We start from the raw sequence: 27,437 nt of genomic DNA on the forward strand, positions 1-27,437 counted from the left end.
TCAAATGGCACCCTATTCCCTATGCAGTGCATAGTCCACAGGGCTCTGGTCAAAAGTAGTGCATTTTTTATAGGAAAAAGGGTTGCATTTGTGACGCAGTCGTGTTTTTGACCAGTTGGGCGGCGATACAAAGGGGGGAAATGACATAACACAGTTAGTCACGCGCTGACAGTGTTCAAAGGCTCGAGGGCGCCCCGTTTTTTCAAGTCACCCCTCGTTACCGCGAGGGGTGTGTGTGAAGGCCTTTGTAGAGCCGAACCCTCTTAGTTAGACATCAGAGAAAATCAGTGGCAGGCCGCTGGTGAGCACACATACAGGGAATACGGGTTGTGTGTGTGTGTGGGGGGGAGGGGGGGGTCTGTGTGTGGAGAGAGAAAGAGAGAGAGAGAGAGAGAGCATACAGAATATGAATCGGGTCAATTGGACGTTCACATGTTTTTTGTAGTTTTGACAACTATTCGCTCTCCGTCTGCTCATATTCGTAGCAGAAACAAAGTATCTGTGCCCGTCAACACTTTTGCCATTGTACTCACACACAACAGACAGGTAGCGAGAGAGGAGTGAATCTAGGCCACACTGGACCAACAGAAAAACATGTATCTGTCACAAGCTCTGTTGATTTAAATTATGTAAGATAATCAGTTTTCCGTTTTGTTTAATCTTTAGAAGGGATTTTGAAATACATTGTCCCCCAGGATTTGTCTGCTTTACTTAAGTTCAATATTCTGTTTCAGCTTTTTAAAGATGGGCGATGAGTCAATGGAGATGACAGAGTAATTGACTTTGTGGATAACCCCCAAATAAGACTTACTTTTGTGAAGTTGCTTGTAAACCGAGTGGAAGGAAAAAAACAGAACACGCCAAACAACAAATGAAATATACAAAGGGATGTTTTGGGTACTTTATTTTCTGTGACGGGAGGTGTGCTGTTTAGCCTGTGGCCGGGAGTATGCCGTTGGTTTAGTCGAAACGGAACACACACACACACACACACACACACAAAGTTTCACTTTGTGGTGTCTGCCTCTGCCAGACTAGCTGGCCTATTTTCTTTCTTTCTTCCTCTCTCCTCCCTTCTTCCTCTCTCCAAGGAATGTGTTTGTTTGTTTTCTCCCTCTTTCTTTCTTTTGCTCTCTCCCTTTCTGTTTCTGTCAGTCTATCCATCTCTCACTCTTTCCCGCTTTCCATTCCCTTTCTCTCTCCCTCTCTGTTCCCTTCCAAATTCGAGGTTCTCCCTCCCTCTCAGTCCCACCATGCACAGATCATTATTCTTCTTTATTCTGTTGAGGGAGAATAAAGCCTAAACAAGAAACACTGAACCTACGTTGGCTGTGTGCAGTTTTAATCCTATTTTGAGAGGCATGTCGCTACAGGTTGGACCATGCCAACATCCCGGACCCAAAAACCTGCCTCCTGGCAGGGGGGCATCATAGCCCGCCTTACACGGACATGGTGCCCGCTGAGGGCGGTGCCGTTTTTCTGCCTCACGTGTACCATGTTGAACGCCACGCACGGGTCTGCATTAGAGGTCTGTGTGGGGGAGGTGGGATCTCACTCTCTCTTTCTTATCTGGCACCATTTTACCTTTCTGTCCCTCTCGGAAGTTGCTGGCTGGCTCTCGCTCGTGGTGTTGTTTGTTGTGCGGTTGACCTAGGCTTATATGCTTGTTCCAGCTGACTTGTTCCTAGCTCTCTGACTGGCCAAGTGGCACCATAGTGAAGTAAAGTGTTTATGTGTGGTGTTCTGTCATGTGGGAATCTGTCTGTCTTCTCTCTCTTTCCTGTCTGCCTGCCTGTACCTACCTACCAAACTGTCTGGTCTGGTCTGGTCTGTGGTCAGCTGATCCGAGGCAGGGGCGGAGCAACATTCCATCCTGGGCACCTCATCGGCAGGGAGCGGTGCCAGCCAGGCAGGCCACCCCCTTCCATTCCTTTCCCCTGCCTCCTTGCCAGCCCCCCATGCCATCCTCCTGCTCTGCAGTAGTGTTTCAGGCCGTTCTGTCCATAATTTTCCCATCTTTCTCTCTCTTTCACTTTCCATATATATCCTCTGTCTGTCTCATCCCTCACTTTCTCTCTCACTGTTGCTGTCCGTGTTCCCCTCTCGGTGTTTGTTCTCTTGGAGCCATCTGTTCACCTCTTTCTTCATATTTGAGTTATTATGTATTTATCTTTCTTTCTCTCTTTCTCTCTTGCTCATCGTGATTCGGGCTCTCCTCACAGCCGTTTTCTCCCTTTCAAAAACTCTCTCTCCCTTTCTACAGTTGAATTCAGACGTTTACATACACTTTGGTTGGAGTCATTAAAACATGTTTTTCAACCACTCCACACATTTCCTGTTAAAAAAATATAGTTTTGGCAAGTCGGTTAGGACATCTACTTTGTGCATGACACAAGTAATTTTTACAACAATTGTTTACAGACAAATTATTTTACTTATAACTCACTGTATCACAATTCCAGTGGGTCAGATGTTTACATACACTAAGATGACTGTGACTTTAAACAGCTTGGAAAATTCCAGAAAATAATGTCATGGCTTTGGAAGCTTCTGATGGGCTAATTGACATAATTTGAGTCAATTAGATGTGTACCCGTGGATGTATTTCAAGGCCTACCTTCGAACTCGGTGCCTCTTTTAGAAATCAGCCAAGAACCAGACCTCCACAAGTCTGGTTCATCCTTGGGAGCAATTTCTAAACGCCTGAAGGTGCCACGTTCATCTGTACAAACAATTGTACGCGAGTATAAACACCATGGGACCACGCAGCTGTCATACCGCTCAGGAAGGAGACGCGTTCTGTCTCCTAGAGATGAACATACTTTGGTGCGATAAGCGCAAATGAATCCCAAAAAAACAGCAAAGGACTTTGTGAAGATGCTGAATGAAAAAGGTACCATAGTATCTATATCCACAGTAAATCGAGTTCTATATCGACATAACCTGAAAGGCCGCTCAGCAAGGAAGAAGCCACTGCTCCAAAACTAGCATAAAAAACAGACTACGGTTTGCAACTGCACATGGGGACAAAGATCGTACTTTTAGTACAATTCCTCTGGTCTGATGACACAAAAATATAACTTTTTGGCCATAATGACCATCATTATGTTTGGAGGAAAAAGGGGGAGGCTTACAAGCTGAAGAACACCATCTCAACCGTGAAGCATGGGGGTGGCAGCATCATGTTGTGGCGGTGCTTTGCTGCAGGAGGGACTGGTGCACTTCACAAAATGGATGACATATTGAGGAAAGAATATGATGTGGATATATTGAAGCAACATCTCAAGACATCAGTCAGGAAGTTATAGCCTGGTCGCAAATGGGTCTTCCAAATGGACAATTACCTCCAACATACTTCTAAAGTTGTGGCAAAATGGCTTAAGGACAACAAAGTCTAAGTATTTGATTGACCGTCACAAAGCCCTGACCTCAATCCCATAAAAAATGTGTGGGCAGAACTGAAAATGCGTGTGCGAGCAAGGAGGCCTACAAACCTGAGTCAGTTACACGAGCTCTGTCAGGAGGAATGGGCCAAAATTCATCCAACTTATTGTGGGAAGCTTGTGGATGTCTACCTGAAACATTTGACTCAAGTTAAACAATTTAAAGGCAATGCTACCAAATACTAATTGAGTATGTAAACTTCTGACCCACTGGGAATGTGATGACAGAAATAAAAGCTGAAATAAAACATTCTCTCTGCTATTATTCTGACATTTCACATTCTTAACATAAAACATAAAGTGGTGATCCTAACTGACCGAAGGCAAGGAATATTTACTAGGATTAAACGGCAGGAATTGTGAAAAACTGAGTTTAAATGCATTTGGCTAAGGTTTATGTAATCTTCCGACTTCAACTGTATATCTTTCTCTTCATCCTTCAATCTGTCATATCTCCATTCGCCGTCTCAGTCCCAATCTCGTTGCCTTGAGTCCCCCAGGAAGGTATCGAGAGAGAGAAACATCTCTCCTTTGCCGTCTTTTCAACCGCCAGTCACACTGCATCATTCAGATTCGGGGGTACTGCCCCTTTGAAGTGTCTTGAAGAGGCTATATGTTTTCCTCCCTGAATGTGTGTTTTTCAAAAATAGACAGATGGATGGATGATAGTGGACATTCGTCTTTTGCTCTGTCTGGTCCCCCCCTCCCTCCTCCTGTAGACTCAGATGGTGGACGGTTGAGCGGACACTCGTCTGGGTTCTTTATCTATAGCTTTTTCCCAGGCCCAGCCGCTTGCGAAGGTCCCTCCTTTTACTCGCTGCGCTATCTGCCACCGTCCAGATTGAAACGCATTGTATAGGGGCTCAAGTCGCATTGGTGGGGTGTTTGTGTGTGTGTGAGCGCGGGGACCTTAGGCAGTGTGACGTCTGGCGTGACATGAAACGAGGCGCCTAGAGAGAGAGACTGGTGGGCTGCCAAGAGGGTCCGATCCATAACACAAACTCCACTGGGGACCCCTTTAGGGTCACACCGGGGACAGTTTCAATAAGTATCTGGACAGGGCCGTGAGGTTCTCTAAAAATAACTTTCACAACTCAAAATTCATTCAATGTCTAAATGTATAGGCCTATTTATTTTCTAAGACGGCATCACATATTGTAAGCAAGCTAATGCCAGATGACGAGAGATGATTGACATTGGGAATAGTGTGTCTTCTCGGGCCGATCAGAGCCAATGATGATGTAAATATGTTAGCTATAATGTTGAAACCGACTCGTTTTTTTTTACTTGATGTGAGGTTGTTCTGCTGCTGACGTCTGCCTGTTACTAAGAAGCAGTCAAGTTTTCCCCGGTCTTTGTCCCTAAAATTGAGGGATACACATATACACATATGTACTCCCCAATGCTTGTATCTGTGAACCCAGCCAGCCCTGCCAACCCCACAGCACACGACAGATTGTGAATGTTATCGCACCCGTCAGATTAGGCTATATTTGTCTCCTGCACTCTGCTGGCAGTGTTTTCTATGCTCTCATTGCTGTCAAGAGGTACCAACGGACATTTTTGACGGCGTGGAAGAGCTGAGGTTCTGGCAGTGAGAGAGTTGACTATTTCGGTCCTCTTGAGTACGATTCATACTATAGGCCTGAACGCCGACATCGCTCGTCCTAATAATTCTGTATTTCTTTTACTTTTAGATTTGTGTCTGCATTGTTAGATATTACTGCCCTGTTGGAGCTAAGAACACCAGCATTTCAGCGACACCCGCAATAACATCTGCTAAATATGTGCACGTGACCTTTGATTTGATTTGAACCGTATCGCCTCAAATATTTTGTTATCACATTGTCTTTTATAGCGTACGACTATGGTGGATGTGCAACCAGGCCAGCCCAGTATGGCTCAGCTCGGCTTGGCCCTATATAGTGGGATTCAGGTATATGAGTTCCAGCTGGATGTGTGTCATTCCCATGTGGGACACTGCCCCCTGGTGGCTGGCATCCAGGGGTGTCTAATCTGTGTTTTCCTTTGTTCTGCCATGGAAAAGCCCCCGCCGGGCCAGCTGCCGCCACAGCCATTCCGTGGGCTTGTCCTAATCCCTTGTCGGAAGTCCAGTAGGCGAGTGGCTGATGTTGATAAAACAAGACTCGATGGAATTTTACAGTTTAGGGACCAGGGATGGGATGCTTTGTATGAAATAGGGGGGAAACTTCTACATTGCCAATTGAGGTATTGTGGCAAAAGGTCTGTCTTTGTATGGAAAATGTATTTGTACGATGCTGTGTGATGGAAATACACACCGGCACTTTTATCAGATGTTGTGTGCATAAATCTACAGTGCATTTGGAAAGTATTCAGACCCCTTGACTTTCCCCACATTTTGTTAAGTTGCAGCCTTATTCTAAAATGTATTAAATTTTGTTTGTTTTTTCCGTCATCAACCTACACACAATACCCCATGATGACAAAGCAAAAACATCATCAAGGATCTCTCTGTACTTTGCTCTGTTCGTCTTTCCCTCGATCCTGACTAGTCTCACAGTCCCTGCCGCTGAAAAATATCCCCACAACATGATGCTGCCACCACCATGCTTCACCGTAGGGATGGTGTCAGGTTTCCTCCAGACGTGACGCTTGGCATTCATGCCAGTCTTCAATCTTGTTTTCATCAAACCAGAGAATCTTGTTTCTCATGGTGTGATAGTCTTTAGGTGTCTTTTGGCAAACTCCGAGCGAGCTGTCATGTGCCGTTACTGAGGAGTGGCTTCTGTCTGGCCACCCTACTATAAAAGCCTGATTGGTGGATTGCTGCAGAGATGGTTGTCTTTCTGAAAGGTTCTCCCATCTCCACAGAGGAACTCTGTAGCTCTGTCAGAGTCACCATCGGGTGTTTGGTCACCTCCCTGACCAAGGCCCTTCGCCCCCAATTGCTCAGTTTGGCCGGGCGACCAGCTCTAGGAAGAGTTTTGGAGATTCCAAACTTCTTCCATTTAACAATGAGGAAGGCTACTGTGTTCATGGGGACCTTCAATGCTGCATAATGTTTTTGATACCCTTCGCCAGATTTGTGCCTCGACACAATCCTGTCTTTGAGCTCTAAGGACAATTCCTTCAACCTCATGGCTTGGTTTTTGCTCTGACATGCACTGTCAACTGTGGGACCTTATATAGACAGGTGTGCGCCTTTCCAAATGTTGTCCAATCAATTGGATTTACCACAGGTGGACTCCAATCAAGTTGTAGAAACATCTCAAGGATGATCAATGGAAACAGGATGCACCTGAGCTCAATTTAGAGTCTCATAGCAAAGGGCCTGAAATACTTATGTAAAGGTATTTCGGTTTTTGCTTTGTCAATTGAAGGTAATTTGAGGTAAAGGCTGCATAAATTCTATAAGCATATCCTCATAAGGACCCGACCCATTTTTTTTTTCCAATTTTCGCCTAATATGACATACCCAAATCTAACTGCCTGTAGCTCAGGACATGCACATTCTTGATACCATTTGAAAGGAAACACTTTGAAATTTGTGGAAATGTGAAATGAATGTAGGAGAATAGAAACAGGAGGCACCTGAGCTCAATTTCGAGTCTCATAGCAAAGGGTCTGAATACTTATGTAAATAAGGTATTTCTGTTTTTTTTTAATTTTTTTAATACATTTGCAAACATTTCTTAAACCTGTTTTTTTTCTCTGTCATTATGGGCTATTGTGTGTAGATTGCTGAATATTTAATCAATTTTAGAATAAGGCTGTAACCCAACAAAATGTGGAAAAAGTCAAGGGGCCTGAATACTTTCCGACTGCACTCTATTTGCCCCCCCCAAAATTGAAATCCCTATTAATGTGTACCTCAATGTATTAGCAGATTTGTTTTCTTCATAATCAATCTTCCACCTTGAACTATGAAACCCGCATTGTCGGTGTGATAAATAGTTGGTGAACCATTTGAATCGGCAATATACTTCTAAATGCATTTCTGAAAACGGATGGCTTACTTTGATGTCATTTATCAAGCGGTCACCTGTAACCGTCTCACCACCTCTTCAACACTCCCTCAATGCTCCCGCAACACGTCTTCACTTGGACGCATTAACAACTCAATGTGGGATAACCCTGTTTTCCTTGTCGGCGGTGCCAAGTGGCCACTGGGTGATAGTATTTATATTAAGGCATTATATGTATCGATGTGGTCTGTATCTACACGAAACACTGCTCATTACTTGATGGACGGAAAGGGATGTAGGGAGGGGAAGAGGGAGTCAGGAAGCAAGGAAGAGGGAGTCAGGAAGCAAGGAAGAGGGAGGGAGAGATGGACAGAGGGAAGTAGAGAATGTAAAGGGCACTTTTGGGAATGGAGAAAGAGAGAGAGTGAGTGAAGGATGGAGACAGAGAAACAATGACTGAGAGACAGTAAAAAGTCAACATCATCATGCATTACTCTCAGATTGACCCCGTCTCAAATATTCACCACACTGACATCCACTATCCCTCTCCCCTCCTCCCACCAGGTGCTGATCCGTGTCATCGACACCAACAACCACCGGCCTCAGTTCTCCCAGCCGCGCTACGAGGTGGTTGTGGCCGAGGACACGCCGCCAGAGACAGAGGTGCTCCGGATCGGCGCCACGGACGAAGACGATAAGAACAAGTTGACCTTTACCCTCTTGAGCAGCACCGACCCCTTCAGCCTGAAGAAGTTCCGTCTGGATCCGGGCACCGGCGCCCTCTACACGGCCGAGCGGCTGGACCACGAGACCATGCGGCGCCACACACTCACAGTCATGGTACGGATGTTACGGATTTTCTAGAATCGACCTATTTAATAACGTGTGTTAATATTCTGGCGTCTTGAGCTGAGTGTGCTGTAAGACCTTGCTAGAGCTCTGGTCAAAGTAGGTCAAAGGGGTGTGGTGCTCAGACAATGAACACGTGCACTGTACTCCCTGAACAAACCCGCCCAGCCAATCGGGAAACACGTCGTTATATTACAGGTAAAAAAGAATGGCGGTGTTCTGTCAGCAGTAAGAAAGGTTTGATTGTTACTCTCTCAATGGAGAAAGTGGCTCACAGAGGTTTCAGGCCACTCACTCCTACTCAGCCACTGTGTGTAGCTGTCTCAGTAAGTGTTCTGATATTATATTGAGACAGGTTTCATTGGGTCCTCTCCATTGAGAGAGTACCAGCATTTTAAGAACACTCTCCCCGGTTCAGCCACTGTGTGTGTGTGTGTGTGTGTGTGTGTGTGTGTGTGTGTGTGTGTGTGTGTGTGTGTGTGTGTGTGTGTGTGTGTGTGTGTGTGTGTGTGTGTGTGTGTGTGTGTGTGTGTGTGTGTGTGTGTGTGTGTCAATCAGCCACTCTCCACTTCCAACAGATGGGCAGTCAGCCGGTGTCGATTAGTTGTTTGTTTGCTGGTATTTGCCATTTGAAACTAACCATGCAGCACCCATCCAAAATGATTCCTCCCCCCATTTGTTGTTTACTTGTTTGGATCACTGGGAATTGAGACAAATGAAGGAAAATAGTTACTTTGTTTTTTTTGTTGTTTTAATGAAGTTACTGTTGAGGGAAAGAAGAGTTTTATTCCGATTGTATTGTACTCTGTCCTATTCCTTTCTCTGTCTCCGTGTCTCTCTCTGCCTCTGTCCTATTCCTTTCTCTGTCTCTCTGTCTCTCTCTGCCTCTGTCCTATTCCTTTCTGTCTCTCTCTGCCTCTGTCCTATTCCTTTCTGTCTCTCTCTGCCTCTGTCCTATTCCTTTCTCTGTCTCTCTGTCTCTCTCTGCCTCTGTCCTATTCCTTTCTGTCTCCCTGTCTCTCTCTGCCTCCTATTCCTTTCTCTGTCTCTCTGTCTCTCTCTGCCTCTGTCCTATTCCTTTCTGTCTCCGTGTCTCTCTCCGCCTCTGTCCTATTCCTTCCTCTGTCTCTCTGTCTCTGTCCTATTCCTTTCTCTGTCTCTCTGTCTCTGTCCTATTCCTTTCTCTGTCTCTCTGTCTCTCTCTGCCTCTGTCCTATTCCTTTCTCTGTCTCTCTCTGCCTCTGTCCTATTCCTTTCTCCGTCTCTCTCCGCCTCTGTCCTATTCCTTTCTGTCTCCGTGTCTCTCTCTGCCTCTGTCCCATTGCTTTCTCTGTCTCTCTGTCTCTCTCTGCCTCTGTCCTATTCCTTCCTCTGTCTCTCTCTCTCTCCGCCTCTGTCCTATTCCTTTCTCTGTCTCCGTGTCTCTCTCTGCCTCTGTCCTATTCCTTTCTCTGTCTCTCTGTCTCTCTCTGCCTCTGTCCTATTCCTTTCTGTCTCTCTGTCTCTCTCTGCCTCTGTCCTATTCCTTCCTCTGTCTCTCTGTCTCTCTCTGCCTCTGTCCTATTCCTTTCTCTGTCTCTCTCCGCCTCTGTCCTATTCCTTCCTCTGTGTCTCTCCCTGTCTCTGTCCTATTCCTTTCTCTGTCTCCCTGTCTCTGTCCTATTCCTTTCTCTGTCTCCCTGTCTCTGTCCTATTCCTTTCTCTGTCTCTCTGTCTCTCTCCGCCTCTGTCCTATTCCTTTCTCTGTCTCTCTCCGCCTCTGTCCTATTCCTTCCTCTGTCTCTCTGTCTCTCTCTGCCTCTGTCCTATTCCTTTCTCTGTCTCTCTGTCTCTCTCTGCCTCTGTCCTATTCCTTTCTGTCTCTCTGTCTCTCTCTGCCTCTGTCCTATTCCTTTCTGTCTCTCTGTCTCTCTCTGCCTCTGTCCTATTCCTTTCTCTGTCTCTGTGTCTCTCTCCGCCTCTGTCCTATTCCTTCCTCTGTCTCTCTGTCTCTCTCTGCCTCTGTCCTATTCCTTTCTCTGTCTCCGTGTCTCTCTCCGCCTCTGTCCTATTCCTTCCTCTGTCTCTCTGTCTCTCTCTGCCTCTGTCCTATTCCTTTCTCTGTCTCTCTCTGCCTCTGTCCTATTCCTTTCTCTGTCTCTGTGTCTCTCTCCGCCTCTGTCCTATTCCTTCCTCTGTCTCTCTGTCTCTCTCTGCCTCTGTCCTATTCCTTTCTCTGTCTCTCTGTCTCTCTCCGCCTCTGTCCTATTCCTTTCTGTCTCTCTGTCTCTCTCTGCCTCTGTCCTATTCCTTTCTGTCTCTCTGTCTCTCTCTGCCTCTGTCCTATTCCTTTCTCTGTCTCCGTGTCTCTCTCCGCCTCTGTCCTATTCCTTTCTGTCTCTCTGTCTCTCTCTGCCTCTGTCCTATTCCTTTCTCTGTCTTCTCTGTCTCTCTCCGCCTCTGTCCTATTCCTTTCTGTCTCTCTGTCTCTCTCTGCCTCTGTCCTATTCCTTTCTCTGTCTCTCTCTGCCTCTGTCCTATTCCTTTCTCTGTCTCTCTCTGCCTCTGTCCTATTCCTTCCTCTGTCTCTCTGTCTCTCTCCGCCTCTGTCCTATTCCTTTCTCTGTCTCCGTGTCTCTCTCTGCCTCTGTCCTATTCCTTCCTCTGTCTCTCTGTCTCTCTCTGCCTCTGTCCTATTCCTTCCTCTGTCTCTCTGTCTCTCTCCGCCTCTGTCCTATTCCTTTCTCTGTCTCTCTCTGCCTCTGTCCTATTCCTTTCTCTGTCTCTCTCTGCCTCTGTCCTATTCCTTTCTCTGTCTCCGTGTCTCTCTCTGCCTCTGTCCTATTCCTTTCTCTGTCTCCGTGTCTCTCTCTGCCTCTGTCCTATTCCTTTCTCTGTCTCCGTGTCTCTCTCTGCCTCTGTCCTATTCCTTTCTCTGTCTCTATCTGCCTCTGTCCTATTCCTTTCTGTCTCTCTGTCTCTCTCTGCCTCTGTCCTATTCCTTCCTCTGTCTCTCTGTCTCTCTCTGCCTCTGTCCTATTCCTTTCTCTGTCTCTCTGTCTCTCTCCGCCTCTGTCCTATTCCTTTCTGTCTCTCTGTCTCTCTCTGCCTCTGTCCTATTGCTTTCTCTCTCTCTCTCCGCCTCTGTCCTATTCCTTTCTCTGTGTCTCTCTCACTCTCTCTGCCTTTCTCTCTCTTTCCCCCTTCCCCAGGTACGTGATCAGGACATCCCTGTCAAGAGGAACCTGGTGCGCGTCATCGTGGACGTGGAGGACACCAACGACAACGCGCCGTGGTTCGCGGGGTCGCCCTACTCCGGGCGCGTCTTTGAGTCGGCCGCCTTGGGCTCGGCAGTCCTCCAGGTCGCCGCCCTGGACAAAGACAAGGGACAGAATGCAGAGATCATCTACAGCATCGAGTCAGGTAGGCTAACAGCTCCACAGGGGCACCAGACTACATTCTTAGGAGTAGTATTAATTTGCCCCTAGATGCTAATCTTGGGTCAGTTTTGCATTTTCTACACTAATGGTTAATGTTAGGATTTGAGGAGGGGAAGCTGATCCTAGATCTGTACTTAGGGGAAACGTTCTTAACATGTCAGCCATACGAGCATTCGCTAGCCTTTGGCTGGTCATGGTAGAGGCATGCATAGCAGCCCAGTTAGCGCTACCAACGCAAGGGGCCTGGGGAAAATGTATGCAGGGCATCCAGAGGTCCCCTGCCCACTGACCCTCGGTCATGAATGACATACTTCACACAAAGTGGGAGGACTTTGACGACTTTGTCAGGGGATCTCCAAACGTGGGAGTTCGGCCGATGCTCCCTCTGAATTTCCCACCATTGTTTTCCCTGTAAATAAGCTGTGTTTTGGGAGAGGGTCGGGCATGTAGTCATTGGCTGCGTTCTTTGTTTAGGATGTACATTTTTCAGATAGTTGAGATGACTCAAGCTAATTGAAATGTGTCTTGCCGGAGAACGAGTCAGGTTTTCAAAGCAGAGGTGGACTGGTGTAGAACACAGAGCGGCCATGTCCATCGGTTGTGGATTAGTTTCAGTGTTGGAGGGGAAATGAGCATTTAATTTCATTAGAGTAAACGGAAAGTGTGCACAATTAGGCAATCTTCATGAATCCTTTTTGAGAGCCATGGCCATTTGGGGGGTGAGGGAATGAAGGGGGTCGTGTCTAGAATGAGGGGGGTGTTCTACTGCTATTAGCCCAAACAAAAGCATTGAATAACAGATTCGCTGCATGTACCAATAGATAGTCCCCCCACTAAAAAATCTAAAGGCAGTTTGTTCTAAAGTGTCTATCCTATACCCTGGAAGATATAAGATGTGTATCTTAACCCCTTATTACTGGCTCTAAACACTCTCCATATATACTCAGCTGCGACGTCGGTGGTTGCAGTGGATTGAGATGCATCCACTGCAAAAAAAAAACGTACCTCTGGCTTAAACTTGTTATTATGCTAATTCGATTTCCTTGAGGGCGCGAACATTGACTAGTTAATTCAATTTACGGTGAAACCTAAAATTGCACCCTGGCTTTAATGTTGGAGACACACAGTTCAGGCTGGAATGAAAACCAATGCCATAGCAACCAAATTAATAAATCTGTTTGTTCTTTTTTTTGGAACAGGAAATGTTGCGAACTCATTTGCCATTGATCCGGTGCTGGGCACTGTTACTGTGGCCAAGGAGCTGGACCGAAGCAGCAAGAACCAGTTTGAACTAGCTGTGAAGGCAACCGACAAAGGAACGCCCTCGCTGACTGCCACGGCCACCGTCCACATCGCTGTCACCATGTCGGACAATGCCTCCCCCAGATTCACTGAGAAGGAGTTCACTGCAGAGGTCAGCGAATTGGTCCTCCCCGGCAGTTTTGTGACCATGATCTCAGCCACCAGCCAGTCCTCTGTGTTCTACCAAATCAAAGGTGGAAACACTGACGGCACATTTGATGTAAACCCAAACTCCGGTGTGGTTGTAACTTCAAGGGCTTTGGACTATGAAATGACCCCTGAGTACAGACTTACCATCCAGGGAACCAACATGGCAGGTCTCGCTAGCAACACCACTCTGCTGATTCACCTGAAGGACGAGAATGATAATGCCCCCATCTTCCTCCAGCCAGAGTTCACAGGCATGATTAGCGAATCGGCTCCCATCAACAGTGTGGTCTTGACCAGAGAAAACACCCCGCTGGTCATCCGCGCCTCGGACACTGACCGCGATGCCAACGCCATGCTGGTCTATCAGATCGTCGAGCCGTTCGCCCACAACTACTTTGCTATCGATTCGAGTACAGGAGCCATTAGAATAACAACCACTCTGGATTTTGAACAAAGGAGTGTGTTCTGCTTCACCATTCAGGTCCATGACCTCGGAATGCCGCGTCTGTTCGCCGAGACAGCTGCCAACGTGACCGTCGAAGTCATCGACGTCAACGACTGCTCGCCGCAGTTCAGCCAGGAGCTCTACGAGACATCAGTGATCGTGCCGACTTACAAAGGTGTCGAGGTAATCAAAGTCAAAGCATCAGACGCCGACTCCGGACCAAACTCCAAACTCTTCTTCTCCATCTCAGAGGGGAACATCGGGGAGAAATTCAAGATGGATCCCAACACAGGCATCATCACTATCCAGAACGTCACCCAGCTAAGAAGCAGGTACGAGCTGAGGGTGAGGGTCTCGGACGGCAGGTTTGCCAACACAGCGTCGGTAAAGATCAACATCCGTGAGAACAAGGAGAGCAGCCTGAAGTTCACTAGGGACTCCTACAAGGCTTACGTCAAAGAGAACTCCTCTGAGAAGAAAACATTAGCGGTCATTGCCTCTGTGGGGAACCACGTCAACGAACCCCTCTTTTACACCATCCTGAACCCAGACAAGAGGTTCCAAATCAGCCGCACTTCTGGAGTGCTCTCCACCACAGGGATACCTTTCGACCGTGAGGCGCAGGACATGTTCAACATCGTCGTGGAGGTGACCAGGACGGACGCTTCCTCCGAAGTGGCCCACGTTCTGGTGATGGTGACCGTAGAAGATGTGAACGACAACCAGCCCATGTTTGTCAACCTGCCCTATCAAGCCTTGGTCCAGGTGGACGCAGAGGAGGGTCAGGCCATCCACCAGGTGACAGCGGTGGACGGGGACATGGGTCAAAACGCAGAAATCCATTACCACCTGAAAGAACACCACAAGCATTTCCAGATAAGCCCCTCGGGAGAAATCTCCCTAAAAAAGCAGTTAGACAAAGACTCCCTCAACAGTGAGTTCGTCATCAGCGTTGTGGCCAAAGATGCAGGAGAACCAGCCCTCTCGGCAGAAGTGAAAGTGCCCATAACTATAGTAAACAAAGCCATGCCAGTGTTTGAGAAGCCATTCTACAGCATCGAAATCCCTGAAAATATCCAGTTACACACACCTGTTGTTCACGTCCAGGCCACTGACTCTGAAGGCCCCAAGATAGTGTACACCATCTCTGAGGGAGATGCCTTCAGTCAGTTTTCCATCAATTTCAACACAGGTGTCATTCATGTAATCCAACCTCTGGATTTTGAGACCCACCCCGCTTATAAATTGAGTGTCAGAGCCACAGACTCACTAACTGGGGCCCACGCTGATGTCTTTGTCGATATCATTCTGGAAGATGTCAACGACAACCCCCCTGTCTTCCAACTAAAGTCATACAACGCAAGTGTTTCTGAAGCTTCTTTTATCGGCACGGCAGTTTTGCAAGTCGCCGCCACAGACCCTGACACTGGCAACAACAAAGTGCTCTTCTACCAGCTAGTTGAGGACGTGGAAAAGAGCTCAGACTACTTCATCGTTGACCGTGACTCAGGAATCATCTGGACTGCTCGCATGCTCGACCAGGAGGAAAAGCAGCAACACAAACTGACTGTCCGCGCTGTGGACGGAGGAGTGCCCGCCCTCTCCAGCGATGTCACTGTGACCGTAGATGTCACTGACCTGAATGACAATGCTCCGACGTTCACTGAGAGCTCTTACAAAGCCACGGTCAGCGAATTGGCCCCCCGCGGTCACTTCGTCACCCATGTCCAGGCGTCCGATGCCGACAGCTCAGACGCCGGCAGGCTTGAGTTCTCCATCCTGTCTGGCAATAAGGACCAGAACTTTGCCATGGATAAAAATACTGGGGCCATCGTCATCTCCAACCACCGTAAGCCAAAGATGGAGCCACTGTACAACCTCAACGTGTCCGTGTCAGACGGTGTATTCAGGAACTCGGCCATGGTCAAAGTCACAGTTAACGGTGCCAACTTCCACAACCCCACTTTCCCCCAGCTCGACTATGTGGTTGAACTCACCGAGAACTCGCCCGTCGGCACGTTAGTGGCGGAGGCCAAAGCCACAGATGAAGATGCTGGCACATACGGGCGCCTAACTTACCACATTGTCAACAATTTTGCCAAGGACAAGTTCTCAGTCAATGAAAATGGAGAGATATTCACCCTTGACATCCTGGACCGCGAGAACGCCATTGAGAAGGTCATCCCCATATCGCTCATGGCAAAGGACGGTGGCGGAAAAGTAGGCTTCTGCATTATTAATGTGATTTTGACAGATATCAACGACAATGCCCCACAATTCAGGGCAGTGGAGTACAAAGCCAATGTTGCATCGGATGTCCCCAGGGGAACCACCGTGGTAAAAATCGCTGCGTCAGACATGGACGAGGGAAGCAACGCCGACATCGCTTACACCATGGAAGCCGACATGGAAAACGTGGAAGAGAACTTCGAAATCCATCCCTTCAGTGGTGTCATTGTCACCAAAGAGAGTCTCATCGGACTTGAAAACGACCTCTATGCTTTCTACGTTAGGGCAAAGGATGCTGGGAGTCCTTCCAAGCAATCTGTCGTTCGCGTTTACATCAGGATAGTGGCCCCCGAGGTACCGATCCCCAAGTTCGCAGAGCCACACTACCGGTTCACCATCGCCGAAGACATGCCCATCGGCACGGATATTGACGTCATCCAGGCGGAGAGTGAAGAACGGGTGTTCTACAGCCTAGTGAAGGGCAACACCCCGGAGAGTAACCGTGATGAGGTCTTCGTGGTGGATCGGGACACCGGGTCCCTGAAGCTGGAGAAGAGAATGGACCACGAGACCACCAAGTGGTACCAGCTCACGTTGCAAGCCCAGAGCCAACAGGAGGGCTACGAAACTGTGGCGTCTGTCGACGTCAACATCCAGGTCAAGGACCTCAACGACAACAAGCCTGTGTTTGAGTCAGACCCATATGAGGCGGTCGTAGTGGAGAACCTTCCAGATGGCACGCCGGTGATCCAGGTCAAAGCCACCGACCAGGACTCGGGCACCAATGGTCAAGTGATCTACAGCCTGGACCCCAAACAAACCTCAGCTGAGATCTCGGAGCTGTTTGCCGTCAACAGTGAGACAGGCTGGGTGACGACATTGAAAGAGCTCGACCGTGAGAAGACCAGCAAGTACACCATTGCCGTGCTGGCCACCGACCGCGGAGACAAGGTGCAGCTGGTGACCAGCACCACCGTGGAGGTTACCGTGGCCGACGTCAACGATAACCCACCGCGCTTCACCGCCGAGATCTACAAGGGCACGGTGAGCGAAGACGACCTTCCGCCCAGTGGAGTCATTGCCATCCTGAGCACCACGGACGCCGACACGGAGGAGATCAACAAACAAGTCAACTACTTTATCACAGGTGAGATTTATCTCGAACAATTACAGTAATTGCTCTGCTCACAGCTCATGGTCTTATAGACTTCCTCATTTGTGTTAAGAAACAGCTTTAATAAACACCACTCAAATGAGGATTAGACATTTTACACCCGCTTAAATAGGGAGATGATATCTGCTCTCTGAACATTTAATGCACATTCTTTATCTGTAAACACTTTGAATCGACTAATTTGTGAAAGTTCAAGGCAGATATGTAGGTCATCAGAAAAAAAGTGAAGAAAAGGAAATGTTTAATTATCTCGATAGTGGTAATTAGCGGATTAAGAATGACGATGCCACATTTAATAACCAGAGATTTTCGTAATGAGCTCTCATATTAGCTTGAAGTCACATTTCCTACTACGCAAAAACCGCCTCCTTATTACGGTTTCCTGTGTACCAAACATACTTGCTTCATGAACATTGGTCTGCAATTTGAAGTGGTTATGATAAATGAATAATATGAACGCTACCTGAGGTCGATCTGAGGTAGATCCCGGGGGTTGAGCACGACTCTGACCAGCGGACAGCTTTTGAAATAGGATGTGATAACTGGTAGACATGGATACAGTTCCTCTTTGAGCTTCGCTACCACAAGATCTTCTCTGATTCCAAGACTTAACCCTGATAGAAAAGGCTTGGATGCATCTTATCTATATTTATTTCTGTCATTCATGTATGATTCAGTACAGTCCACAAACAGACAAACACACACACACACACACACACACACACACACACACACACACACACACACACACACACACACACACACACACACACACACACACACACACACACACACACACACAAACAAAACCACTAGCCCTCTCGAAAGCAGAGGCAGGGTCCGTATTGTGGTGCATTGTTCATTAGTTTGAATGCCACTCTCCCCATTGACTCCCCAATGCCTCGCTCCTCATTGACTCTCCCCATTGACTCTTTCCCCATTAATCTCTCTAGTCTAGAGGTTAAGGTCGGGACGCTACCGTCCCATCTGACCAACATCCGATGAAATTGCAGAGCGCCAAATTCAATTTAAATTACTGTAAATATTAAACTTTCATGAAATCACACAGGTAATACGCCAAATTAAAGCTACATTTTTTATTAATCCAGCCAACGTGTCAGATTTCAAAAAGGCTTTACGAAGAAAGCAAACCGTGCAATTTTCTGAGGACAGCACCCCATCAAATAAACACAGACAATCATATCTCATCCCGCCAGGCACAACACGAAACTCAGAAATAATTCATACCTTTGAGTTTCTTCTGTTGGAACTCCAATATGTCCCATAAACATCACAAATGGTCCTTTTTTTACGATTAATGCCGTCGTTATATATCCAAAATGTCGATTTATTTGGCGTGTTTGATCCAGAAAAACACCTTTTCCAAATCGCGCAACATGACTACAAAATATCTCATAAGTTACCTGTAATCTTTGTCCAAACATTTCAAACAACTTTCCTAATACAACTTTAGGTATTTTTTTAGGTAAATAATCGATCAGATTTAAGACAGAATAAAGAGCTTTCAATAGCGGAGGAAAACATTGTGGAGCTTTTCAGGTCGCGTGCCTCTATCAAACAATACACTTCCCTCGAGCCTCGTTTTGAACAGGGCTACTTCTTCATTTCTCAAAGGAAAAACATCAACCAATTTCTAAAGACTGTTGACATCCAGTGGAAGCGATAGGAACTGCAAGCAACTGCCTTAGATATCTAGAGTCCCAATGAAAACCCATTGAAATTAGTGACCTCAAAATTGTTTTTCCCTGGATGGTTTGTCCTTGGGTTCGCCTGCCAAATAAGTTATGTTATACTCACTGACATCATTCAAACAGTTTTAGAAACTTCAGAGTGTTTTCTATCCAAATCTATATGCATATCCTAGTTTCTGGGCCTGAGTAGCAGGCAGTTTACTTTTGGCACGCTTTTCATCCGGACGTGAAAATACTGCCCACAAAGAAGTTAAATCTCCACAATGACTCTCTCCCCATACAGGAGGAGACCCTCTAGGACAGTTTGCGATCGAGCACCTCCAGAACGAGTGGAAAGTGTCTGTCAGGAAACCACTGGACCGCGAGGAGCGTGACAACTACCTCCTAAATATCACCGCCACCGACGGCACCTTTGCCGCCAAGGCCGTGGTCGAGGTCAAAGTCCTGGACGCCAATGACAACAGCCCCGTTTGCGAGAAGGTAAAGAGAGAAGGCGGGCCGTGTCTTCTGCGTATGGGGGTGCACGCTGTGCATGACAAGTACCTGGGAGGAGGGAGGGAGATAATGTATTTCCATTGCTGATTGTATTAAGTCCATACAATGATGATGCTGCTGTCGATGTAAATGTATTTTCGTTCTACACTCTCTATTTCCTCCCTTCTGGTTAATATACCCTATTGAATTCTGTCTATTCTGGCATATTCTACCTTTGCTTTTCTCTGTCCGCCCCTACGTCAATCCCCCCTCTTCCCGCTTCCCTCCCACACCCCCCTTGTCCTCCCTTTCTCTCTCCGTCTCTCCGCTCCCCCAGTCCCTCTACACAGAGAGGGTCCCCGAGGACGTCCCAGCCGGCAGGCTCATCCTGCAGGTCTCGGCCACGGACGCAGACATCCGCTCCAACGCCCACATCACCTACGAGCTCCAGGGACCGGGAGCCGAGCTCTTCACCATCGACCCCGACACAGGTGTGTGTGTGTGTGTGTTGGTCTGTCTGTTTTTCTGTCTGTCTGGGTTACACCTACAACACACTCGATGTGTTGACTAGTCTGCCCACGCTACCATACAGCTAATCGAAAATCAAATAACCACGGGTCCATGTCTGCCGCAATGTAGAGTCGATTCAAGTAATTTCAAATGGCCGCCCTGCACTCACATTCATCCAGTTTGTATTCACAGCTTGTCAAGAGGTTATTATGACTATCAAATGTCCATGGGTGCGTGACGGCAGCGTGGCGTGCGACACTAACACACACACACACACACACACACACACACACACACACACACACACACACACACACACAACGACCCTGTCTTTTGCCTCCCTCTGTGTCGTCACAAACAGACACGGTAAAAACCCCTCGGTGTGGACGCCAGTCATGCACACTTTCTGATGGAATTCTAATCCATTCACCCGTGTGTGTGTGTGTGCGTGTGTGTGTGTGCGTGTGCGTGTGTGTGTGTGTGTGTGTGTGTGTGTGTGTGTGTGTGTGTGTGTGTGTGTGTCTAGTGGCAAGGTGGATTTTGTTTGCGTCGCATCCTTTTTGATGGTTCTTTAATGTATTTTGCCCCAGAACATTTCCCCCGAGGGTTTAGCGAGCCATGGCGCTAAGAACCCACGTTTCATCTAACATACAATCGACATGGTTCTCGCCTGAGGTTTTCGAGTCTCCTCTGCAGAAAGACAAAATGCAAAATGACTTGAGTCCGACCTTAGACAACGCAGTGCCAGTTAGCTCCTATTAACTCCCACGCTAAGAAAAGAAACGCTGCATTGGTTTACGTCTGAAGGGAGAGAGAGAAGGGTTATGAAGAAACAAGGACAGCAGCGGTGTGGAGTTGGCTAGAGACGTACTTTCACCACAAAACAACAGTCCCTTTATTGTGGTCCCAAGGTCAGACGCACTTTGATACCTCCACGTGAGCCCGGCGAAGAGGGAGAGGAGGAGAGCGGAAAAATCCGGCCAGTTCTTTTGGTTTGGCCCAAATTGAAGGAGAAGGAGAACTGCTGTTGCAGAGTGGATAAGGTCAAGAGTATCGCGGGGGGGTCCTGTTTTTAATGCCGAGAAGGAGGATTGTTGCATGCGAGGAACGCTACGAGGCTTCGTTGGTATTGATTGGCAGTCTGTGTGTCCAGCGAGGCCCCGGTAATGTTGACGTGCGGCATGTCCCAGGACAACCTCCTAGCTGCTCTCTGCCAGGTACTCCTGTCCTCCTGCGTTTTCCCTCCTCTCTCTTCCTCTCCGTCAATTATTGATGTATTTCTCTCCATCCTCTTCGGAAAACCATTAGTTGTTTGGATGTGGGTCGGCTGCTTGGATCAGGGGAAGGGGTTTGTGGCATACGAGAGGATATGCAGGTCTCATAACACACGCAGGCCCGAATGCAGGCACACACACACACACACACACACACACACACACACACGTCTGCCTCAGTGATCTGTGAGAAGCGTGTTACTTTTGAACGCACTGAAGCGGCTAATGCCAACTTAAAAATAGAGGTGTGTGGAGGTGAGCAATGACAAGTTTGTAAGGTTTCCGGGAAACTAAATGTTCAGGTAAAGTTTCCCCTAGTTACAGATCAGCTTCCCCCAGCCTTTAACTCTAACCTTTATTTTGGTGATTGTTAACAAGCTGGACGACAGAGTGAATTATCTTAAGAGGCTTCATACACGTAGGTCCGTTGTCGTTTGTACACGGTATCAATGCGGTTTCAGTCATTTTTCTGGCTACTCAAACCAGCCGCGGGCCGCATTAAATCGGCTTATGTTTGACAGCCCTGCTCTACGGTCAGTCTACACTGAACTAAACGGCCCAGAGAACATTTTAGCTTCACTTGCATTTTATGTTGATGATTTCTTTGGAATGGGCGTGGGGTAGGTGGACGATGCAGCTCTAACACGATCTGTCCTCCAAACATGACCTTTCTTTTTAGAGTGCATCCCGCAAGTGCCGTACCGTGGAAAAGTGTGTGTGGATTGCAATAACTTTTAATAAGCGTGTGTGTGTGAGAGAGAGTGATTGCCTACCCCATTGATTGACATTTGCCTTTCTTCATCTTCTGTTTTCCCAGGTGAACTGAAGACCCAGCAGCCCCTGGACCGCGAGGAACAGGAGGAGTACCGCCTGACGGTGCGGGCACTAGACGGCGGCGGGCGCTACTGCGAGGCGGCCGTGCACTTGACCGTGGGGGACGTGAACGACAACGCGCCACAGTTCACCTCCGACCCATACGCCATCACCGTCTTCGAGAACACGGAGGTCGGCACCTTCGTGGCGCGGCTGCTCGCCACCGACCTCGACACCGGTACGTTTGTTTGTTTGTTTATTTTACAAATGAGTTGATCTGTTTGTTTCATTGTTCTTTATTTGACCAGTCTTCCACCAGGCAATGCTCAGCTCTCCGACCTGGTGCTCTCCACATTGTGCACACGCGCAGTATGTATAACAGTAATCCCCGCTCCGTTTTACACTTGGCTCTTTCGGCGCAAAGCGATGATGTCTCAAGGATGACATTTCGATTCTCCTCGAGCACTCGACTCTGAAAAGGCCTTTTCTATGACTTTTGTGTTGTGTTTGTCGTCCTGTGCGGTTCTGTTGGTAGAGAATGGTGCATACAGGGGCCACCCATGCGGGGAATGTATGTATGCATTCACTGCTGTTGGTCGCGTTGGATTAAAGCGTCCGCTACGTGGCATATGTTTGCTTCACGTTTCAGGAAACCCACCTAAGCAGGAGCAGACAATTAAAAAAAAAACAAACCAACGTATTTGTCCCCAGAATTCCCTCAAATGGAGGACAGTCGAAAGCGTTAGTGTGGCGGCCATAAACTCAAGAGCCCTGATATTAGCTCCTCTAAAATGGGACAGGGTTGCCACTTTCAGCGACGCTACCAATTTGACTTCCGTGACTGGCGTTTGGTAATGACACCTCTTACAGGGCAAGGCGTTCTAGACTAGGGGAGCATGTCAGCATGTTCCCTTCACAAAGCCTAGTTACGGATGAAGAGAAACTCTCTCCCCCCCCCCCTGTCCTGCCTTCTCCCCTCTCTCTTAGTCCTTCTGGTAAAACTGACAGTTTGACAGATTGAATGGGGTGTAAGAACTGGGTCGCTCGTTCATTCGCCCAGAAAGTCGAAGCGCAAAAGGGGGCCTGCTTTTTCGACAGCTCTTCCCCCAGGGTTGGCGCACAAGCACGGAATTCCTAAAGCCTGCCCTACCTTTCGTGTGAACTTAAAGGATATCTGAAAAGAGGAGAGGAGAAATTAGGTTCTCCCCCCTCCCTCAGTCCAATTTTAGCCGGAGGCATATTTTGGATAATTTGGAGCTGGAGGGAGAGAGGAAGAGAGACCAAATATAGCATGCAGAATTCTGCTCAAATATCCTCTGTGTACAACCCAAAACAGATCATGTGTCCAGAGCAGAATTAGGCCGATACCCGCAAATTATCAACATCCAGAAAAGGGCCGTTAAATGCTACAACCACCTAAAAGGAAGCGATTCACAAACCTTCCATAATAAAGCCATCACCGACAGAGAGATGAACCTGGAGAAGAGTCCCCTAAGCAAGCTGGTCCTTGGGCTCTGTTCACAAACAGACCCGACAGAGCCCCAGGACAGCAACACAATTAGACCCAACTGAATCATGACAAAACAAAAACATAATTACTTGACACATTCCCACATTGGACAGAATTAACAAAAAAACGGAGTTTGATATTTGGCCCTAAACAGAGAGTACACAGTGGCAGAATACCTGACCACTGTGACTGACCCTAAACAGAGAGTACACAGTGGCAGAATACCTGACCACTGTGACTGACCCTAAACAGAGAGTACACAGTGGCAGAATACCTCACCACTGTGACTGACCCTAAACAGAGAGTACACAGTGGCAGAATACCTGACCACTGTGACTGACCCTAAACAGAGAGTACACAGTGGCAGAATACCTGACCACTGTGACTGACCCTAAACAGAGAGTACACAGTGGCAGAATACCTCACCACTGTGACTGACCCTAAACAGAGAGTACACAGTGGCAGAATACCTGACCACTGTGACTGACCCTAAACAGAGAGTACACAGTGGCAGAATACCTGACCACTGTGACTGACCCTAAACAGAGAGTACACAGTGGCAGAATACCTGACCACTGTGACTGACCCTAAACAGAGAGTACACAGTGGCAGAATACCTGACCACTGTGACTGACCCTAAACAGAGAGTACACAGTGGCAGAATACCTGACCACTGTGACTGACCCTAAACAGAGAGTACACAGTGGCAGAATACCTGACCACTGTGACTGACCCTAAACAGAGAGTACACAGTGGCAGAATACCTCACCACTGTGACTGACCCTAAACAGAGAGTACACAGTGGCGGAATACCTGACCACTGTGACTGACCCTAAACAGAGAGTACACAGTGGCAGAATACCTGACCACTGTGACTGACCCTAAACAGAGAGTACACAGTGGCAGAATACCTGACCACTGTGACTGACCCTAAACAGAGAGTACACAGTGGCAGAATACCTGACCACTGTGACTGACCCTAAACAGAGAGTACACAGTGGCGGAATACCTCACCACTGTGACTGACCCTAAACAGAGAGTACACAGTGGCAGAATACCTGACCACTGTGACTGACCCTAAACAGAGAGTACACAGTGGCAGAATACCTGACCACTGTGACTGATCCAAACTTAAGGAAAGCTTTGACTATGTACAGACTACTGAGTATACTGTAGCTTTTCTATCTTGAGAGGCCGCCGTAGGCAGACATGGCTCTCGAGAAGACAGGCCCATTTGCACACTGCCCACAAAATGAGGTGGAAACTGAGCTGCACTTCCTAACCTCCTGCCAAATGTATGACCACATTAGAGACACATACTTCCCTCAGATTACACAGACCCACAAAGAATCCGAAAACAAATCCAACGTTGATAAACTCCCTTATCTACTGGGTGAAATACCACCGTGTGTCGTCACAGCAGCAAGTTGTGTGACAGGCAAAGGGCAACCGGTGAAGAACAAGCACCATTGTAAATACAACCCATATTTATGTTTATTTATTTTCCATTTTGTACTTTAACTATTACATCGCAACACTGTATATAGACAAAGGTCTTTATTCTTTTGGAACTGTAATGTTTACTGTTCATTTAATAAAAAATAAATAAAAAATATTATTTATTGTTTATTTCACTTTTGTTATATTATCATTTTCACTTGCTTTGGCAATGTGTTTCCCATGCCAATAAAGCCCTTTTGAAATGAGAGAGAGAAAGAGAGAGATTTGCACTCCTTTCGACACGTGTTGGTGTCACATACACAGATCTGTAGTTGTAGTGTGTAACTACATTGCCAGGATAGCTGAAGAGCCCCACACACACACTGCCCCGCAGAGAAATAACAAAGTCAATGCCGTCTATGACGACTCTGGACGAGACGAGATACCCGTTTTGCCACAGTCCAGGTCACACAGCCCTCTCTCTCACTCAGCCAGCTGCCATTGGACTGATTCATCAGTATGCATAACTCCACTGACCTCCATTGTCAGATAGATAGAGGACTCATTCACTATTCGGGGGAGTAGTATCATCAACATTTGAGACTCGAGTATCTCTTTGCTTGAAACGTTGACACATTTTGAGCACTGCCAGTTCCCTGCACCAGTTGTGCTATCTAGACCAGCTTATTTGGGCTGAAGATGTTTGATACTTTCAAGCGTACTGGCGTCATTGCCCCTGCTGTGTGCCTACTGCCATGGCGTCGTTTCTCAAAGTGGTCTTGGGGAAAAGAACCAGACAAACCAGGAAGCTGGTTGGTGACCATAATTGGCGTTAAAGGGAGAAGTTATGCTGAAACATTCCTTTCTCTGTTTCTTCTATATCTCTCTCTCTTTCTCTTTATTTTCTCTCTCACTCTTTCCTCTATCCCCCTATCTCTCTCTTCCCATCTCTTTCCCCTCTATCCCCCTCTCTCTTTCCTCTCTATCCCCCTATCTCTCTCTTCCCATCTCTTTCCCCTCTATCCCCCTCTCTCTTTCCTCTCTATCCCCCTATCTCTTTCCTCTCTATCCCCCTATCTCATTTCTCTCTATCCCCCCCTCTCTTTCCTCTCTATTCCCCTCTCTCTTCCCATCTCTTTCCTCTCTATTCCTCTCTCTCTTCCCATCTCTTTCCTCTCTCTTCCCATCTCTTTCCTCTCTATTCCCCTCTCTCTTCCCATCTCTTTCCTCTCTATTCCCCTCTCTCTTCCCATCTCTTTCCTCTCTCTTCCCATCTCTTTCCTCTCTATTCCCCTCTCTCTTCCCATCTCTTTCCTCTCTATTCCCCCCTCTCTTCCCATCTCTCTCCTCTCTATTCCACTCTCTATTCCCCACTCTCTTCCCACCTCTTTCCTCTCTATTCCTCTCTCTATTCCCCACTCTCTTCCCATCTCTTTCCTCTCTATTCCCCACTCTCTTCCCATCTCTTTCCTCTCTATTCCCCCCTCTCTTTCCTCTCTCTTCCCATCTCTTTCCTCTCTATTCCCCTCTCTCTTCCCATCTCTTTCCTCTCTATTCCCCCCTCTCTTTCCTCTCTATTCCCCCCTCTCTTTCCTCTCTCTTCCCATCTCTTTCCTCTCTATTCCCCCCTCTCTTTCCTCTCTATTCCCCCCTCTCTTTCCTCTCTATTCCCCCCTCTCTTCCCATCTCTCCCCAGTTGCTATTTTCTTAAGTGGTTTCTTTTCTGTCTATTCCGTGTCTGTGCTGTCCCTCGTTTGATTGGGTGAACAGCGTTCATGCGGCTCACGCTAGACTGAAACAAGCTTTCTTGCCACTTTGGCTTGAGGTCTCTGCTACCGCCGTCGATAAAGGTTCAGCGAATGCCGTCGTCAGAAGGCACAGTTCAATCAAACGCACGGCGCAGAATGTGGAGTTCGTCAGTTAGCACGTGAACATTTAGTTGGCCCGTGGTGAAGTAAAATGGCAGACTGGTTTTAGATAACAGATAGCGATGCAAGAGGAAAGCAGTAAGGTCGTTTTTAATAGCCGTTTTAGAAGGTACGACCCAGAGTGTGGGAGGAACCCTCCAGAAGACTGGATATGAAGTGTACTCGTCTGGTGACGTGAGTCGAGATTGCTTCATGATTTTGGTGCGATCCCCTTAAACGTCAGCAAGCAATTTCCATGGGCCGAGTAATTTTGTCTGATTAAAGTGATGGTAACTGGGACCAACAGGTGCCAGTAAACCGGGCTCCCGCTGACAAAAACTTGCATCCTAAATGGCATCCCGTTCCCTTTGTAGAGCACTACGTTTGACCCATAGGGCCCCGGTCCAAAGTAGTGCACTGTCGAATAGAGTGCCATTTGGGATGCAGGCCGAGTCTCTTTAGTCGTAATGAGATGCTCAGAGGGTGTGTGTGTGTGTGTGTGTGTGTGTGTGTGTGTGTGTGTGTGTGTGAGAGATGTGGGTCACCTGCAGAAAAGGCAGTATGGTTATTGTCCACATCTGTCCCTGTCTCGTTATTGGACCGCCCTGTCGGGAAGCGGCGAGGTGATATTACAAGGTGCGACGTGACTGGCGTGTTTGCGTTGTTAATGCTTTCGGTTGGTGAAAAGGGTATGGTGTGTTGAAAGGCTGATATGAAAAAGTATCGGTACTCAGGAGTGTGTGGCTGCACTGCTGAGGAGGTACATGCAGATGATGTTTGGGTTGTTTCCAGTTTTCCTTTCCAACAAACGCAAAGCGATAATGAACTGCCACTCAGAA

The 27,437-nt window shown here is 47.6% G+C and overlaps 1 protein-coding gene across 9 annotated transcripts in view; it reads left to right on the forward strand.

Moving 5' to 3' along the window:
• The window catches only part of LOC118395529 (protocadherin Fat 1-like), a 94,614-nt gene that overhangs the window by 47,321 nt on the left and 19,856 nt on the right, over positions 1–27,437 (forward strand). For all 9 annotated transcript variants that reach the window (XR_008065569.1, XR_008065568.1, XM_052464583.1 and 6 more), the window contains 6 exons: positions 7,955–8,230; positions 11,431–11,641; positions 12,858–16,931; positions 18,954–19,150; positions 19,482–19,635; positions 21,746–21,979. Coding sequence is in view for 7 of the 9 variants with exons in the window: in XM_052464583.1 (XP_052320543.1) it covers positions 7,955–8,230; positions 11,431–11,641; positions 12,858–16,931; positions 18,954–19,150; positions 19,482–19,635; positions 21,746–21,979 (5,146 nt within the window). In the remaining 2 variants the exon portion in view is untranslated. The remainder of the gene's footprint in view (positions 1–7,954; positions 8,231–11,430; positions 11,642–12,857; positions 16,932–18,953; positions 19,151–19,481; positions 19,636–21,745; positions 21,980–27,437) is intronic.

Source organism: Oncorhynchus keta, chromosome 16, assembly GCF_023373465.1.
Source record: "Oncorhynchus keta strain PuntledgeMale-10-30-2019 chromosome 16, Oket_V2, whole genome shotgun sequence".
Lineage (NCBI taxonomy): Eukaryota > Metazoa > Chordata > Actinopteri > Salmoniformes > Salmonidae > Oncorhynchus > Oncorhynchus keta.